At 37.1% G+C, this 17171-nt stretch overlaps 4 protein-coding genes across 4 annotated transcripts; 3 read left to right on the plus strand and 1 right to left on the minus strand.

Annotated features, from left to right (window-relative positions):
* Nucleotides 1-77: 77 nt before the first annotated feature.
* LOC146319808 (phospholipase A2, minor isoenzyme-like) lies at nucleotides 78-3205 on the plus strand. The gene is made up of 4 exons (XM_084727858.1): nucleotides 78-951; nucleotides 1534-1675; nucleotides 2379-2512; nucleotides 3059-3205. The coding sequence occupies exons 1-4, from the start codon at nucleotides 903-905 to the stop codon at nucleotides 3175-3177; spliced, it is 444 nt and encodes a 147-aa protein (XP_084583984.1). The 5' UTR covers nucleotides 78-902; the 3' UTR covers nucleotides 3178-3205.
* A 38-nt stretch (nucleotides 3206-3243) lies between these two features.
* Nucleotides 3244-6743, minus strand: LOC146319809 (C-type lectin domain family 4 member E-like). Its single transcript, XM_084727855.1, has 8 exons — nucleotides 6672-6743; nucleotides 6074-6163; nucleotides 5903-5986; nucleotides 5725-5808; nucleotides 5461-5511; nucleotides 5216-5355; nucleotides 4330-4445; nucleotides 3244-4220 (listed from the first exon to the last, which is right to left on the minus strand). Exons 1-8 carry the CDS (start codon nucleotides 6718-6720, stop codon nucleotides 4067-4069), a joined length of 768 nt encoding a protein of 255 aa, XP_084583981.1. The 5' UTR covers nucleotides 6721-6743; the 3' UTR covers nucleotides 3244-4066.
* Nucleotides 6744-8239: 1496 nt separating this feature from the next.
* cox6a1 (cytochrome c oxidase subunit 6A1) lies at nucleotides 8240-10844 on the plus strand. The gene is made up of 3 exons (XM_084727859.1): nucleotides 8240-8392; nucleotides 10282-10424; nucleotides 10524-10844. The coding sequence occupies exons 1-3, from the start codon at nucleotides 8290-8292 to the stop codon at nucleotides 10611-10613; spliced, it is 336 nt and encodes a 111-aa protein (XP_084583985.1). The 5' UTR covers nucleotides 8240-8289; the 3' UTR covers nucleotides 10614-10844.
* Nucleotides 10845-11438: 594 nt separating this feature from the next.
* pop5 (POP5 homolog, ribonuclease P/MRP subunit) lies at nucleotides 11439-14479 on the plus strand. Its single transcript, XM_084729424.1, has 5 exons — nucleotides 11439-11739; nucleotides 11818-11960; nucleotides 12893-13042; nucleotides 13129-13212; nucleotides 13960-14479. Exons 1-5 carry the CDS (start codon nucleotides 11519-11521, stop codon nucleotides 14064-14066), a joined length of 705 nt encoding a protein of 234 aa, XP_084585550.1. The 5' UTR covers nucleotides 11439-11518; the 3' UTR covers nucleotides 14067-14479.
* The last annotated feature ends 2692 nt before the right edge of the window (nucleotides 14480-17171 follow it).

Below are 17171 nucleotides of genomic sequence, written 5' to 3' on the forward strand. Positions count from 1 at the left end.
CATGATGAGACAAACTCATTTTGGACTCATCCACCCTCACAGGTTAATCAGTAGTTTATACATTTATATAGTTTCTTTTGATCTTTTAAATTTCCAAATCAATTCCCAGATCTATTGGTTCTTTTCTTTCCATTCACTCTGTGCTCATTTGGGTTTGCATTTTCCTTCTTTAAATAGAATTTAAAATAACTTTCCAACACACAGCTGTGTAAACAGCTTGCACTCGCCCGAGTTCCCACGACTTTCCACTGCACGTTACACAAGCTGGGTGTTATATGTTAAAGGGATAGTTCAGAGTTTTTGAAGTGTGGCTGTATGAGGTTCTTATCCGTGGTCGGTGTGTTACCTACCGTAGAGTTTGGAGAAGCAGCAGGAGCACCGGTGTAGGAAGCTAAGTTATGTACTGCTTTGGACAGGGTCAGCAGCAACACATACTACAATTTTGTCTATGGAGTTTGGTTGGCAGTTTCTTAACATACCATACACTTAAACTGATATTGATTTTTAGCAGTGTGCTTCCAACACCAGAACTCCTGCTGCTTCTCCAAACTGAGGGCGTGTCGACCGCCATCTACTGTAGGTAATACACTGACTCTGTCTCACACAACCTCACTTCAAAAACTCTGAACTGTACCTTTAACACTAAAGGTAACAATATATAACATAACAGAACACAAGTAATAACCCAAATGTGTATGTAAAAGCATCAGTCTGTGTATATATGTGCAGTATGCATGTTTTGTGTATGTTTATGTGCTCTACATGTGTACATACATTCATGTTGCATAATGTATAGAGTGACAGATTGGATGACTCCTGGTGATTGGCCAGAAGGGACCCCCTCTCAAGGTCAGTGGTCAATATAAGCCTTCAGCTTTACGCTCCACACTTTCACCTGGAAGATGCATCTGACTCACTGCCTCCTCATCCTCTTCATCAGCCTCCCAGCCTGTGAGTACCCACAAGTCTCTGCTCTCATTATATTCATTTGAAATAATTTAAACTAGGGTTGCCAATTGTAAGCTCTTTCTTTAGTTGATCATTGGTAAAATTAATGATCAGGTAATCGATTAATCATACTTAGAAATTCTTCAAAATGTTCCATATACCAAACAATACCACATGCAATTTTTCCTCCTCAGTCAACAATCCTGGAAGAACGCCTTCCTCTAAAAAAAGGTTCTTTGGATGAAAAGGGTTCTGGATGGAAACCTTGGTCTTAAAAAGAACCAAAGGGTTCTTCAGAAGCAAACAAGCGAACCACAGCCCTTCAGGAAGAACCCTTTTGGAACTTTTCTGTCTAAGAGTGTAGCCTATAAAATACTGTATATAAAGAGCTACATCTTTCGGATGTTTATTTGACAGTAGATTGATTAACTTCAATTATTGATAAAATTCTTAATGACCGATTAAGTGGTTATTGATTAACTGTTATCATCACTAGTTTAAACCAGGTGACAGAGTTTTTTTCATGCCTGGTTTTGATTTCCTGTGCTGTTTTGAGCTGCGAGCTGGTTCCATTGTGTCTCACAGCGTTGGGTTATCGAGCTGTGTGGCAGTTCAGGTCCATGATCCTCTGCACCGTCCCTGACAGCTGGCCCGTGCTGGACTACGCTGACTACGGCTGCTACTGTGGGCTGGGAGGCTCCGGCACACCTGTCGATGAGCTGGACAGGTAACACACTATTACATGATCTGCAAGTCCCAAAACCCAAAGATCAATTCACCCAAATCACAATAGTTGAGTCAGTTTTATGTGCAAAGGTTGTGAAATATTTAACTCTCTGAGACTCCCTGCAGCCACTCAGAGACAATGGAGTTTTATTTGAGCTGTTCAAAACTTGTGAAAGTTTCATAGAGAGTATTTGTTCAGCAAATAACAGTTCTGGTACCACTGCATTTTTTTCTTTCTTGATTTGGATTGACTGAAAGAGCTAAAAAAAAAAAAAAAAAAAAAGGACTCAATTAATCAGTAAGTCAGCCACCAAAAATCTGTGACCAGAACTTCACTGGTTCCACTTTCTTAAATGAGAATATTTGCTAGTTTTCCTATTTCTATGATAGCAAATTGAATTTGTCTGACAACATTATGGAGAGGATGCCCACATGTTAAAGAGTAGGACCCTTTTTGTTCAACCAGAAACTCCAAACTCCATTGACAAAAACAGTCAACAACAACAACAACAACCCCTGTGTTCTACAAGGTAAAATGACTGTTTTTGTCAACAGAGTTTGGTTAAACAAAAAGGATCTTATTCTCTCTTTTAAAACTCTCTCGTAAACTGAAGCTATGATGAAACTGAACCTCAGCAGCAGCAGGTGTTTTTCTTCATCTTGACATATAGAAGCTGCTGTAATGTTCTTCACGCTCTGCGTAGATGCTGTCAGGTCCACGACCAGTGTTACCGTGACGCCATGCAGCATGACGACTGCTGGCCCATCCTGGACAACCCCTACACTGAATTATACAGCTACAGATGTGACAAGGCCCGCAGGACAGTCACCTGTCTGAGTGAGTGTTCAAGTTTTCAGTTGTTACACAACATTAAATTTTACATTTTCAACTTCTGTGAATCAATTCTTAACAAATAATAATGTGGATAATTGATAAAAACAGAAGCCCTGTTCACACCTCATATTAACATGCAGCGTGGGCGACCCAGTCACAAGTGGACGGCTCTGTGTGCGTCAGTTGGCGCTACAAGTCCGTCCCTAATGACCTGTTTTACAGGAAACACGTAACCAAAAAGCACTTCGCTGGGCATTTCATGGTAACTTTAAGTATCAGCTAAAGTCATCTGTCCATCAGGGAACCTCAAACATCACAGAGAGCTGAGAAAGAAAAGCCTCAAAGCACAAAGGTACATGGTCGAGTACATGCCAGGCAAATGGTTTGAGCAATCAGATCACGCCGTGTCCTGCTGGTCATTCACACTTGAATTTAGCTCTGTCCACTTGTGATGACCTCATCACCACAGATGCATGTTAACACCGGTGTAAACAGGGTTCGTGTGTCCTCTTCTCCATCACTCTGCTGCTGATCTCTTCTGCCATTCAGACGACAACAACCCCTGTGAGAAGTTCATCTGTGAGTGCGACAGGAAGGTGGCCATGTGTTTCGCCAAAGCAGGTTATAATGAAGGAAACGCTCACCTCCCCGCCAGCCACTGCAAATGAGACGAGGGACGCAGCGAGAAAAGAGAGTGTGTGTGTCTTTATTTAAAATCAATAAAGGAGGACAAGTTGTTGCTGTATTTATCATTTTATTGTCCAACAAAATCCTCACACACAGTTTATATGAGCCATTCTGTTGAACTGGTGCTGTCCCAAAAACAAAATTTAAAAAACATTGAAGAGTAAAATTCTTATATATTTACTAAGATCTTTCTGTTATCTATTGAAACCAAAATAATATTTAATATATCAGTAAGCTTAATATATATAAAATCATCATCTGTCTCTCTCTGGGGGGTGGCTGTCTCAAACCCCACCCCTAAATTTCAGCTCAAATTATTTTTGGAAATTTGTTTTAAAAAGATCTTTTTTTGGTGTTTTTGCAAGTTGAAAATACAACGAACAAATGCAACAACAATGTTATTGTAGTGTTTGGTTCAGTGTATATTAAAACTAATCAATCCTACATCATTATAATGCCTTTTAAAGAAAAATGTAATTAAAAATACAATTAGTCTTAAAGATTACACTTAGAAAAAAAAGTTAAAATTATAGCTTATTAATTAACCTGTGAAAAAATTTAAAATATTTATACAGTGTAGATGTAAACAATATCTTTTATAGGTCGATAAGAGCCTTCTTATTATGACATTTATAACTGTTTGATAGTGAGAAGTTTTGGGAAAATATTCTGAAACTATCTGAAAATAAGCAGTACAATTACTAGAAGTTTGTACCTTAGATGTTATAGAATTTACAAACATAAAAGGCCCATATATGAGAAACTTTTGGCCCTTTTTATGATGTGCTCTCATAATTACGACTGGATATTAAAAAAAAACATCATTTCCATCATCATATCAGGTCTGTCATGTCAGTGAGGTCTGCTCTCTCACACTCTCATCTCGCAGATGTAGCGGTACGACAGGCTGCAGTCTGAGTCGTTCCACAGTTTGCGTTTGCGTGTCTCAGAGCCGTGAATCTGCCCACAGTCCTCTCCGTTCTCTCTGTAGTCCCAGTCGTCAGGCTGACCTTCATCCCAGAACCTTAACACAAACACAAATGGTACACGTGGTGCAACGTATCAAAAGAACCACAACCAGCTCTTTTTGCTTTTAGACATTTTTTTTTTTCATAGGTTCATGTTCCTCTTACGTTTGCATTGAATTGAAGTTTGTTCCATCCACCCAGCTCCAGTGTCCCTCATGTGTTCGCTCAACAAGTCCAATCCAATAGTTGTACTGGATTTCAACTATTTTAGAAATGAAGTCCTAGAAATAAAAAAGCAGCATGTTACAGTTGTTTTTATTTCGTCACATCTTGTATGTCATTTTTGTCTTGCTACGTCTTTTATATTGTTTTTTGACTTTTAAATAAAAGTAAAAGTATCTAAATATATATATGAAAGTAAAAAATACCCCTTTCAAGTATATTTTTACTGGCTGTGTCTGTGCAAAGCTAACTGAACCTCACCTTTTTTCCAAGCTTGAGTCCCCGTGTTTCATTTTGTTACGTCTTATATGTATTTTTTGTCTCATTTTGTCTTTTACCTTATTTTTATCTTATTTTTTTGTCTTATCATGTCTTTTACGTATGTTTTTGTTGTTGTGTTACATCTTGTTACACAATTTTCATCATCTTTTAAGTACAGACACCTGAATATTATCTTAACTACAGTAACAAGGTATTTGTACTGAGTCACTTTCCACCTCAACGTTTACAGGATGTTAAAGACATTACGAAAAGACATAACAAGATGGAAAAAAAGACGTAACGTGACAAAAAAGATGTAACAAGACGTTCACTTTTACTTGAAGTTGAATCAATTCTTCTACTTTCACCACAGTCATTTTTACACAAGTATCTGTACTTCTACTTAAGTAAAAATTGTATGTACTTTGTGGTTAAGTATCTCTTACAGTCCCACTTCAAATAATCTGAACTATTCCTTTAAGTCTTTTAGTTCTGTATGTCTGCACTGCATCCACTGGAGCCTTACGCTTACTTAAAATACATGGAATCAAACTGGTGTAAACCTTACCAGTTCGGCCACAGAATTGAAAACCAGCAGGTGAGCCCCGTGTGTGATGCACTGCTGCTCGGCTTGGTGCCAGGTGAGGACAGCTTTGGACACCAGGTAACAACTCCTCTCGTAGGAGACCCATCCTTCCCTGCATGTTCCTGGAGGGAGGGCAGTTTTAAAAAAAAAGTCAAGAGGAACCATTTAGGAAAAAACCAAAAACACTGAATTCTTATCTTATTTATTTTAAGGTGTTCAACGTCTACCTCTAACAGCGGTAATTTTCTCTACGGGGACGTCCACCACAGGTGCAGCACCTGTAGTTTGGAAAAACAACATAAAACAAAAAGAGGACATCAGCTGTACGGCTGCATCATTACATCCAGACATGGACAGATTATGAGACAATATGCACCACAGAGTGTGGTTGTGATCACTTTGTGTCTCTTTGTGGTCATTTTTGTGTCTCCGTGTGTCTGTGTCCCTTCAGGGGGACATTATGTCTCCATCAGTAATCCATACATGCTGACCTGCGGTGGATGATGATGTCAGCGTATGGCTGATTCTCCCAAGGTGAATTTTGACGTCACTGATGTCCTTGTTTAACTGGGTGACTTTGAGATAGAAAAAAATGTTATATAATATGAAAAAAAACAAAAACGATTTGAATTAGCAAAATGAAAACTTAATTAAAACATGAATTCATACATCTGATCCCAGTGACCATCAGCAGGACTAAGAGCAGCAGCACCAGGACTCCATACAGGACGTAAACCACGATCCTCCTCATACCTGCAGTATGAACATCAACATACGACTTTTCACAGTTTAAAGTGACACCTGAATCTTTTAAATCCAAATATAAGCGGCATGTTTTACCTGTCTGTGGAGTCATTCTGGGGTCTGAGACCGAGCCGATAGTAGAGCTGATATCAGATGACTCAAACTGGTGATACTGAGAGTCCATTACTGAAAAAGATCACATTCTGTTGGAAACTTTTTAATGCAATTAAATTTAAAAAATATATTTCCCACATATTACTTTCATTTGGAATATGGGTAAGAAAAGCTGGTAGCTGATAAGAATCATATTCAGTTCATACAGTTGTCATTTTGGGTTCAATGGCAAGTAAGAGGTCAACTAAATCCGCTTTGTTTGTTTTCAAGCCAAATATGTTAACTATTAACGGCTCGATGCATAAAAAAGACAAATCTGCTATAATATAATGTATAATATACACACATATTTTCAAAGATATGCAGCTTATTTTACTGAAAGCATCACTAAATTTAAATTGTGATATAAAAGCATTGTCTTTATTAATAACTGGATGATTCAGTGCATAAATTAGTGGATGACTGGTGTCATTTGCACATGCATGACACTGATTAATGCACATTTCTACATGCTTCTATAAGTGTTGAAAAGAATAACTGCAAAAGCATTTCAAGAACAAGAGGGAGATTTATCACTTACCTTCATCAACCAGAATATCTGTGAATTTCTCCAGTTGGACTCTGACCATGAGATCACAGAAAGTCCTCCCCTTTAAAGAGAAACGCTTCTGAATTTCATCTACAGATTTTTTTTTTTTAACATGCCTGCAATTTTTTTGGTTAGTATTTATTATTATTATTATTATTATTATTATTATTATTGTTATTGTCATATTATTATTATTATTATTATTATTATTATTATGTACTCTTTCATCATCTCATAATTTCATTCAAAGACTGACTGTCCCCTCACTGACTGTTTATTTGAATCCGGTTTACAGGCCTGGAAAAGTAAACTATACAGAAAAAAGCAAAAATGATTTTTTTTTTTTTTTTTATTCCATAGAGTCATCTCATGACCTATCGTGTGTGATCTGACTCACAGGTTGGAAAACATTTCTTTAGAATATCCTTGACACATTTTATCCCCTGCATATCACTCAAACTGGAACTGCTAAAGTAAAACAAGCAAAATACTTTAGCAGAACATCACACTCTTAGGCGCCTCTGTGACCCTGTACCTGGTGAGGCTTTTATACTTAAAAAGAGCAAATTTCAAATTGTTTGCTCTTTCCTTAATCAATCATTGGTAAAATTAACGATCATATAATTGATTAATCATACTTACAAAATCTTAAAAATGTTGCATGTACCAAACAATACCAAATGCATTTTTTCCTCCTCAATCAAAGTTTTATTTCCACAGCAACATGTTCCACGTTCTCTGACAGCGTTACATACACCCTGAGAAATAAAGTTGCTGGCTAGAACCATAAAGGGTTCTTCAGCTTGCCCCCGTAGAAGAACCATTTTTGGTTCGCGTTTGAACTTTTTATAAAAGTTCACTCAGAACCCTTTCAAAGAGTTCTACTGAGAACCCAACATAAAGGGTTATATCTAGAATGACCTGTGAAAGGTTTCACCCGGAACCCCTGTGAGAGGTTCTAGAGAGAACTCTTTTATGGTGCAATGTTCCACTTAGAACCCTCTCTTGAGATCCAGAATCTTACTACCCTTCTAAGGGTTTTATCCAGAACACATTCAGGATGTTCTACTAAGAACATTTTTATATTCCAAGGGTTTTATCTAGAACCCAATCGGGGGTTCTGGCGAGAACTGTTTTACATTGTGGTACAAAGAACCCTTGACAAACCCTTGATGAAAGAGTTCCTCAAGGATTTCAACAATCCCCGAAGAACTCTTTCTTCTGAAAAAGGTTGTTTGAATTAAATTATTATTTTTTCTTTTTCTTTTTTTTTTTTTGGCTACAGTGGCTCTGTTGTCATATAGATTGCAAACCCTTGGTTTGGACAAATAAAAAATACTGTAAGCATTCAAATATGTTTTCTTTTTATTGAAATCATTTTTATTATCTCTTATTTACTGAAACGACATCTCCTTGTGTGTTGTTTCGTAATTTTCCATATTTTTAATGTAACACGCCCATAAACCTCAGCTGCAAACCTGACCTGACTGAGTCTCTCTGCAGTTCCGAGTTTGACCGCTTGGTGTCGCCGTAGAGCAGCCAATCTGTCCTCCACGTGACCTCTCTGTACAAATTCCTTCCGGTTTCTCTTCGTCCCACAGAAAGTAAAATGGCGGCTCTCGGACGGCTCTCTCAGGCGCTTCTGCGGTCTTCTTTGACCCAGAGCCGGCGTCAGCTCTCTGCGGCCGCTGCCGGACACGGAGAGCAGTCAGGTAACTGTACAGCTTCAGGTTCTGACTCACGTTGTGTGTTTAATGCCACTTATTTTAAATTACTACATGTCACAGTTTGCCAGTGACCTTGCTCAGCTAGCGTTGGCCACGTTAGCATTAGCATTAGCTTAACAGCCTTGAGCGGACAAACAGCAGATAGAAGAAACTGATGAAAACATTTAATTTTCTAACATAACTTCGACCACACGAGTGTCTGTCTGAGTGTAGCTTCAATTTGACATATTTCGTGGTTTAATGGTGAAGAAGTGTCACGTCCTGCCAGGCTAAAGAGCAACAACAAAGTGTCACATCGGGTCAATGGGTTCAACTTACTGTATCTGCTATTTGTTTCCTCCTAACATTATTTAAATCAGACTGTGCATACAAATAGAAAGGGAAGGGGTTACAATTTAAAAATAATCAGGTATAAAGATGATAATATACTTTGGAGAGAGCAGCAACTCTTTAGCAACACCAGCAAGGCACGTTTAAACAGCATCAGGAGCAAAATAATTGTTTAACGTTACACAAGAGACAAGTTAAAAGAAGACATTATTATCGGTATATAACTGTTTTTGGCCCTTTTCAATATTAAAAGAAGAGGGACGTTTGCTAGGCTACCTGAAAATATAATTAGTAATATTATTATTGTTCAGTGAAAGGTTTAAATATCTAGATAACGAGATGTTCGTGTGTCTTTTGCATTCAGATCATAAAGTCTTAAGTTGAAAGTCACCTTAGTTAACAGCATGCTAACATGACATGATATGAGTTGAGATGGACCTCTTAGGTTTGTACAAGCTGTTACTGAGAAGAAACCTTGCATGATCTGCCTGTACACCTTACAAAGTAGTTCGCAAATAAATAAGGCACTAATACTGCAAACTGTGCTGCGGAACCACCCACAGTCGTGCGGGGAAATTAGGGCGGCACAGTTATGGCTTTGTGCAATTTTCAAATTGCAGGAGGTGCAATATTTGTTAAAAATGTGTGTCAGAAACATTTAAATTAATGAATGTGACGTACAGATGTCCTGTCCTACAGTCTACAGACTTAAAAAAAACATCTGCATTTGTTACAGATTCCTGCAAACACTATTTCAAAATAAGAATAATGATGTAAAAATTATCCTTACCTTTAAAATACTAAATCATATCATGCACGCAATCAGTCAAAATAATTGCAATTAGATATTTTTTCAAAGTTGTTCAGCCCTAGGGGTAATTCTTTCACTGTGATGGCTCTAGTTTTGAAGACGGCCCGACCAATACTGGATTTTTGAAGCTAAGACTGATATTATAAATGAATAGTTGAGAACACTGACAATCAATCATTGACAAATCATTAATATTAAGATACAAATAATGTTTATTTTCATTGCAAGTTTTATTGATTTTTAATTATAGTGGCACATTAGTTCTGTGAAAACCTGAGAGCTCTGAGTACAAATGTACACAAAACATGGAATATCAGTCAAATTTTATTTACTCTGCTGAAGCAGTGAGTCCTCTGCAGCTGCCGTGGGTTGGACTCCCGTCTGTGGCTCTTTGCTCAGTGTCATCCCCCTGCTCTCTCTCTCTTCCTCTCATGTCTTCAATTCAGCTGTCCTGGCAAATAAAGACATAAAAGCCCCTTAAAATATTAATTAATGACTAATCATCAACATCCTTGATATCAATGAATCAGTCAATAGTTTTTATAGACATTTTAGTTGCAATAAAAAGAAACTCTTGGCGATATCAAACTAACACTGATATCTGAGATTTCACAATGTCAAAGTTGGTGGGTGCAGATTTGAAACAACATAAAGAAACTTTATTTTGTTCAGTCCTGAAGGAGAATCTTGTCTAAAGAGTAATTTTTTAATTATTATTATCTTTGTCTTCCAGCAAAGACATGGAAGATACTGACCTTCCTGGTTGCCCTGCCTGGTGTTGGTGTGTGCATGTTGAACATGTTCTTGAAGGAGCAGAGTCACAGCCATGAACAGCCAGAGTTTGTCCCCTACTCCCACCTTCGCATTCGCAGCAAGGTCTCACTTTATACCAGCAGAAAATAATTCATATTCCACAATGGCCGTCTGCCTCAAAGTGCCACATTTTGACTTAATCATGTGTTTTGATTCTTGCAGCGTTTCCCCTGGGGCGATGGCAACAAAACCCTGTTCCACAACCCACATGTGAACGCCCTTCCTGATGGCTACGAGGGTCACGATGAGTAAACCCTCCCTCCAGACCTCACAACCTGCATGGGGACCACTCCTCCCTCAGCGTTTGTTACTGGACCACACTTCCACTTCACAGTTTACTCCATTCTGTTTTTTTTTTGTTGCGTTTACCTCTGTGCTCTCAACATGAAGCACCTGAAACAACTGTTATATTACTCTGGACCATTCAGCAAAATGTCTGCTTAAATCTGAATTAACATAAATAAAGTAACTATTATTACCTCAGTTCATGTTTTATGTTCTCTGTGTTGATGTGTTGCAGTTAAGTGTTGTTAAAATAAAGAGGCCTTTTTCACAGAACACATTTAGAGCAGTAAAAGCTCAGTGTAAATGATAAATAATAATCCTTGAAAACATTTGAATTTTCAAGGTTTGAGGAGCTCTTAGATTTTGATTAAACTGCTTGAAATTGTATTACTTTCATAGTAAACCCCTTTCTGACTTAAAGCTGTAACAATTAATCAATTATGATTATTATTTGCTGTTTTGATAATCAGTTATTTTTTAAAAAGTAAATAAATGTCTGACTCCAAAGCCTTTACACAATATTTTAAATTAAACTAATTAGTATGGAATTTTACAAATTGGTCAATAATAAGTTAATTCAAGTTTTTAAAAAGCCATCAGTTCTTTAAAATGCTGTTAACATCAAATTTATTTATTAAATAATTTTTTTAACAAAATGTAAATGTGAGAAAGTGCTGCCTAACTCTACAAGCATTTTTATTGCTTCCTCCATTGTCAACAAATTGATTTTTAAAAAATCATTATGTGATTAAATGTCATAATGATATATATATATATATATAAAAAGCTAACATTATGAGATAAAAGCATGATTATGGGATAAAATGTCAGAATTATAAGATTAAGTTATGATGATTGATGGTGATTAAAATATGAATTTTTACCTCATAATCATGATTTACCATGGAGATATTTATCTTGTTAATGAACAGAGAGCTACAGATTCAGGCTGCCCGCTGTCTCATATCAAACACACCCAGCGCTGTTATCAAAGTCCAGCAGGGGGCGCACGAGCGGATCTCCTGACAGCTGACACTGTTGACGGAAGAAGAAGAAGAAGAAGAGGAGCAGCGATGGTGCGGGTGAAGTCGAGGTAAAACGTGAAGTCCGTGTTTCATCAGCTCACTGTTTGTGTTCGCAGATACTGTATGTGTGTTTGTTCTGTCTGTAGGTATTTACTGTGTGAAGTGAACGTGTCAGACAGGAGCCACCTGCTGCTGCTGGATGACCGAGCTTTATCAGCGACAGTGAAGGCAGCAGTGGCTCGAACACACGGACACTACGGAGCAGCGCTGTGCAGCATCAGGTTCAACGGTAAGGAGTGGAACAGGGATTTAGATGTTCCACTTCGGTAAAGTTCAGTAGAAACAGCATAAACACACCGTTACTAGCAGGACTCCTGCATTCAAAGTACAGGACAGAGGCTCATAATCAGAACATGTAGTGTTTAGAAGCTCTGTGAAATCACAAATCACGAGAGATGGGAGGGTTACCCTAAAAAAATCTATTCACATACAGTTAAAAATGTAGTCAGTAATGTAATCCAACCATCACAATATTAAAGTAAGGTAACTTGATTAGCTTCCATTACTTTTTGATTACATCAGTACCAAACATGGGGAAATTGTTTAGCCTAAAAGGTATTTTTAGGGCTGCAACTATCCATTATTTTCTCCATTTACTGATTACCATGAAAAAGGTTCTCCGTAGAACCTCTCACAGGGGGTTCTAGGTGTGAACTTTAACAGATAGTTGTAAATATAACCCTTATGTTGGATTCTCCGTAGAACTCTTTGAAAGGGTTCCAAGTGAACTTTTTTGAAAAGTTCTAACAGGAACCCAAAATGTTTCTCCTGTGGGGACAAGGTGAAAAACCCTACATGGTTCTAGTGATCAACTTTATTTCTAAAGGTGTCTGTAAAGTTGTCAGAGAACGTGGAACATGTTGTGGAAATAAAACTTTTTGGTATTGTTTGGTAAATGAAACATTTTAAAGATTTTGTAAGTATGATTAATCAATTAATTGATCGTTAATTTTACCAACAGTCAATTAATTAAAGCACTTACAATCTGCAACCCTTCTATACACATAAGAAAACTACTGCTGGCAGGATATTTTCTCTTTGTTCTTCACTGATTTGTCGTAGTGATCAGGATGAGGGTTCTTAGGATGGACAGTTAATTTTAAACAGGATATTACTTTTAAAAATTCTGCGTGATCTCTGCTTTCTTTTGTTTGTTTTCAGTGAAATATCTGAATGCTCACACTGGAGTAGTTTTCCTGCGTTTCCCCAAACGCTGTTACAAGCTCCTCTGGTCCGCGCTGCCTTTCATTACCTGTGTTGAAACTAGAGGGCAGAAAATCCCATGTTTCCTGAACTGCCTGCATGTGGGAGGTATGAAAAACATCAACACACATTTCATAATGAATCAGACACACAGTTTAGCGATTACTAATTTAAGGTGTTTGTTTGTTTTCCAGGTACAATTAGAACGTGTCAGAAGTTTCTGATCCAGTACAACAAACAGCAGCTCCACAGAATGCTCCCGAAATGTAAAAACAAAGGTAAAGGATTTAATTAATGCTGTTTATCACTGTTCATACTGAACTTTACATCAGTAGTCATCCATTCATTTATTTGCTTGTGTGTTTTTTAACTTTTCGGTAATAAAATCCTGAATATAAACTTTAAATGTTTAGCCGTGTTGAACATGAATCCTCCATTGAACCTTTTTTACTTAACTTGAAGGGATGGTTCAGATTATTTGAAGTGTGGTTCTATGACGTACTTATCCTCCGTCAGTGATGTCCTTTCAAACTGTATTTTAGACATCAAGTCCTGGATGGCAGAAAACCTTCTTCAACTCAACCAGGACAAAGCCAAGCTCTTAATTATTGGTCCTGAAGCTCAGAGAGAGAAACTTAACACAAAACTGCAAGAAGTGTGACTAAAATCCTGTCAACAAGTGAAAAAACTTGGCGTTATCTTCGATTCCAATCTTAGTTTTGAACCACATAGTAGAAGTATAACAAAAACTGGATTTTATCATCTTAAGAACAGAAGAGTGCGATGAAACACCAAAGTTACATTGTAACCAAAATAAACCAAACATTTTGAGGCAGCAGTAGCCCATGCTGCCAGCTGCACTAACTGTGGATAAGTACCTTATACAACTACCCTTCAAAAAATGTGAACTACCCCTTTAAAGTCCTTTTTACTTGTAGTTTTGGTTTACTGGAGAGATGCAACATTAAATACAAGATGGATTAAGAAAAATGACATCTGATTGGTTTTCTTTGTTTTATTTGCAGCGGAAGAACAAGATGTTCGCAAAGCAATCCTGAACTGTTGGCTGACAGGAAAGAACAAGGAGGAGTTTGAAGATGAATCAGGGAGTGAGGAAGATGAGGAAGAATGACTTCACAGCAGGCAGTATCAGGCTGCAGTGATGCTGTTTTCTTTTCTTTTTTTTTTTTTGTTAAGGGACTGAGATAAAGGAACTTGAAATACAAACCCAGCTCTGTGGAAATATGTTTTACTGCAGCTGCTACTGAAGAAAACAGTCTGTCATAGTTTGAGTTTGCACTGATCTCATGGTCAGAAAGATAATCCTGTAACTGCAGGGTCACATCTGATCCTCGCAGCAGCTAACACTGATACTGAATTATAATCTCTTAGTTGTTTTGGTCACCAAAAGTTAAAAATCACACAACATGACCTGAAGAAACCGAGATTTTATGTTTTAATGAACTTATTTTGTATTTATATGTGGTGTTATGGTGTTATAATTTGTAGTTTGTTTGCAAATTAAAGTGTTATTTTTTAAGATAATGTATTTGTTATGCTGTCACACTTATTTAGACCATCCAAACATGAACTAAATTGGTGGTAAAATACGGTAAATATGGACAGATAACTACATTCTATCAATATCAGCTGATACAATATAACCTTTAAGGTAAGATAAAGTGTACTGATCCCACACTGGAGAAAAACATTTTTTACAGCAGCTTAAGAGTCAAAAATAAATGAGAACTAAAACTGATAAATTATTAATGAAACTACAAATAAAATAAAAAAGTTGTTTACATTATATACACCTGTCACTTGTACATATATATGGATAATTGCACCAGATAATCACATATTACATGCATGATGTGTAGCATGATAGTAGAGATACAGTAAATATTACTTGTTGACAGCTGCACAGAGATACATACAGGACATTCACAGCATAGTTTAACAAATAAATACAATGGCACAGGACGATTGAACAGTATAAATATGTGTTGCACAGGATAATTAATACATATAAATTACATACTGTAACTCAGTGTTTCCCAACTCTGGTCCTCAGAGCTCACTGCCCTGCATGTTTTAGATGTTTCTGCTCCAACACACCTGATTCAAATGATCAGGTTGTTGTCAGGCTTCTGCAGAGGCTTGATGACGAGCTGATCATTTGAATCAGGTGTGTTGGAGCAGAAACATCGAAAACATGCAGGACAGTGTGCCTCGAGGACCAGGGTTGGAAAACACTGCTGTAACTAATGATTATTTTCATTTTTGATTATTTTCTCAATGAATAAATTAATTGTTTTGTCGATAAAATATGAGTAAGTGGTGAAAAATGTCAATCAGTGTCTCCCAAAGCCTAAGATGACGTCCGCAAATGTCTTGTTTTGTCCATAACTCAAAAGATGTTTAGTTTATTGTCAGAGAGGAGAAAAGAAACCAGAAAATATTTGCATTTAAGAGGCTGAAATCAGAGAATTTGTGCTTTTTTCTTAAATTTAAGATAATGACTGCCTTCAAAGAGCTCATAAAGAAAGCTGAGGTACCCTTATGCTTGTTTGTTTTTAGTCAGTTGTGTGCTCTTCATCACTGATGTTATTTTTACTCTTTTGTAAGCTGCAGTGAGTCTTATGCCCTACTGTTTGTACAAGAACATAAAAGATACGCGCTTTTGTTTGTAGGGACTTCTAGAATAATTCCATCAAGAAGTTACAGACTGGAAAAGCTCACATTTCCCAGGTTAGTAGTTAATTTACTTCCTGAACGTGCTGCCATGTATTTGTTTAATAGTAATATTCATACTTACATGGAACATCTGTGTATCCTGCAGGCCCATAAGGATTTGCTGTTTGCCTACCAAGCAAAGAGAAGGAGTCTTGGTCTCCCTGTAGAGAAGCTGTGAGAGATCTGAGAGCCACGCTGGGTATTTACAATTTTGTCTTTCATAATGTAGTAAATGTATGATAGAGATGTTACATATTTCTGTTTGGACGGAGACACACTCTGTTTATATATTATTATGAATTATGTCTAAATTGATATAATAAATGAATAATAATTACATTTAAACATATGAAAGTAAATTGGACTAAATCTAAATACATAAACTCAACAAATCCAGATTGAAGCTCCTGTAGGAGCATCAGATCTGGAGAGCGGTGCTGGTCCTGTAGACGTCACAGGTTACTATTTAAAACCATACAGGTGTGTCACCTTCCAGCCTCTTTATTTATTCAGTATTATTTCACTAGCTTGAAAATACCTGCACTTAATGGGATTTTATTTAGTTGGTGGTATTTTTCAAGTGTTTGATTTTGATGACTGGACAACAGGTGTCGCTGTCTCCTCATTTTATGACTTTCTGTCCACAGAGACACAGGTCAGCTAACATTAACACTAGCCAACATTAGCTTAATTACATCCAGTGTGTTTTACTTCCAGGCTTAAATAAAAGCACCCAAGACGTGCACTGATATTTTAGAATTAACTTACGCTGATGTCTGTTTGTTTTATCTGACTATAACATTTTGAATGTAGACCTTTTCCTTTATTGTTTTTGCTGCTGCACAAGAAACTAAGTCCTCTGGGAAAACTTGACTTGATCTGACTTGTCCTCACTTTGCCCATGACATATGCAAAATCAAACCTTCCCCTCAGGTGCATGTAGGTTGGTTTCTTTTGGGGAAAAAAAAAAGAAATTTACTTGTATAGTGGCCAAACACACCAGTAGCATCAATTATCTGCAGCACAGCTCCATCATGTGGCCTCTTGGTGTCAGTAAAACCACAGGAAAATCATCTCAGTGAGGAAACACAACGTAGTGCTTCAGAGCTGCTGGTTAATGTTCAGTGGAATGATTTTTCCTGTTGTGACTTAAAACTGCTTAAAAACTAATTGGAAATAAAGGTTAAATTTGTATCTATGATGTGAAGTTCAGTATAAAATTATACAGTTGTGTTTCCAGTGCTGGACTCCAACCAGCAATCAGTCAAATAATCCCTTTAAAGAATTTTACATTTGACTATTTCTTTACAAAGTCATTGTCTTGGCTTTAGATTTGATAAAAGGTTGGTTGATACAGTGTTAGCGCTGCATTTTAGATGCATTTAAATAATTCTACATACGGCTTTTATGAACTGATTTGTTTTCGTTCTACTACTTTACTCACATAGCAGTCCATCATTACTTAGCTACCCAAGTAAAGGTATGTTTGTGACCAAACAAC

Source organism: Lutjanus erythropterus, chromosome 10 (genome assembly GCF_056507025.1).
Source record: "Lutjanus erythropterus isolate fLutEry1 chromosome 10, fLutEry1.hap2, whole genome shotgun sequence".
Lineage (NCBI taxonomy): Eukaryota > Metazoa > Chordata > Actinopteri > Lutjaniformes > Lutjanidae > Lutjanus > Lutjanus erythropterus.

Bases quoted from the DNA above. Each gene is read 5' to 3' on its own strand.
- cox6a1 (XM_084727859.1), top strand. From the start codon at position 8,290: ATGGCGGCTCTCGGACGGCTCTCTCAGGCGCTTCTGCGGTCTTCTTTG. The intron at 8,393-10,281 runs GTAACTGTACAG...TTTGTCTTCCAG, and splicing joins CGGACACGGAGAGCAGTCAG to CAAAGACATGGAAGATACTG. The intron at 10,425-10,523 runs GTCTCACTTTAT...TGATTCTTGCAG, and splicing joins ACCTTCGCATTCGCAGCAAG to CGTTTCCCCTGGGGCGATGG.
- LOC146319808 (XM_084727858.1), top strand. From the start codon at position 903: ATGCATCTGACTCACTGCCTCCTCATCCTCTTCATCAGCCTCCCAGCC. The intron at 952-1,533 runs GTGAGTACCCAC...TGTGTCTCACAG, and splicing joins CTTCATCAGCCTCCCAGCCT to CGTTGGGTTATCGAGCTGTG. The intron at 1,676-2,378 runs GTAACACACTAT...CGCTCTGCGTAG, and splicing joins CCTGTCGATGAGCTGGACAG to ATGCTGTCAGGTCCACGACC.
- LOC146319809 (XM_084727855.1), bottom strand. From the start codon at position 6,720: ATGGTCAGAGTCCAACTGGAGAAATTCACAGATATTCTGGTTGATGAA. The intron at 6,164-6,671 runs GTAAGTGATAAA...GATCTTTTTCAG, and splicing joins AGATATTCTGGTTGATGAAG to TAATGGACTCTCAGTATCAC. The intron at 5,512-5,724 runs GTCAGCATGTAT...TCCAAACTACAG, and splicing joins GACATCATCATCCACCGCAG to GTGCTGCACCTGTGGTGGAC.
- pop5 (XM_084729424.1), top strand. From the start codon at position 11,519: ATGAATTTTTACCTCATAATCATGATTTACCATGGAGATATTTATCTT. The intron at 13,043-13,128 runs GTATGAAAAACA...TTTGTTTTCCAG, and splicing joins GAACTGCCTGCATGTGGGAG to GTACAATTAGAACGTGTCAG. The intron at 13,213-13,959 runs GTAAAGGATTTA...TTTTATTTGCAG, and splicing joins CCCGAAATGTAAAAACAAAG to CGGAAGAACAAGATGTTCGC.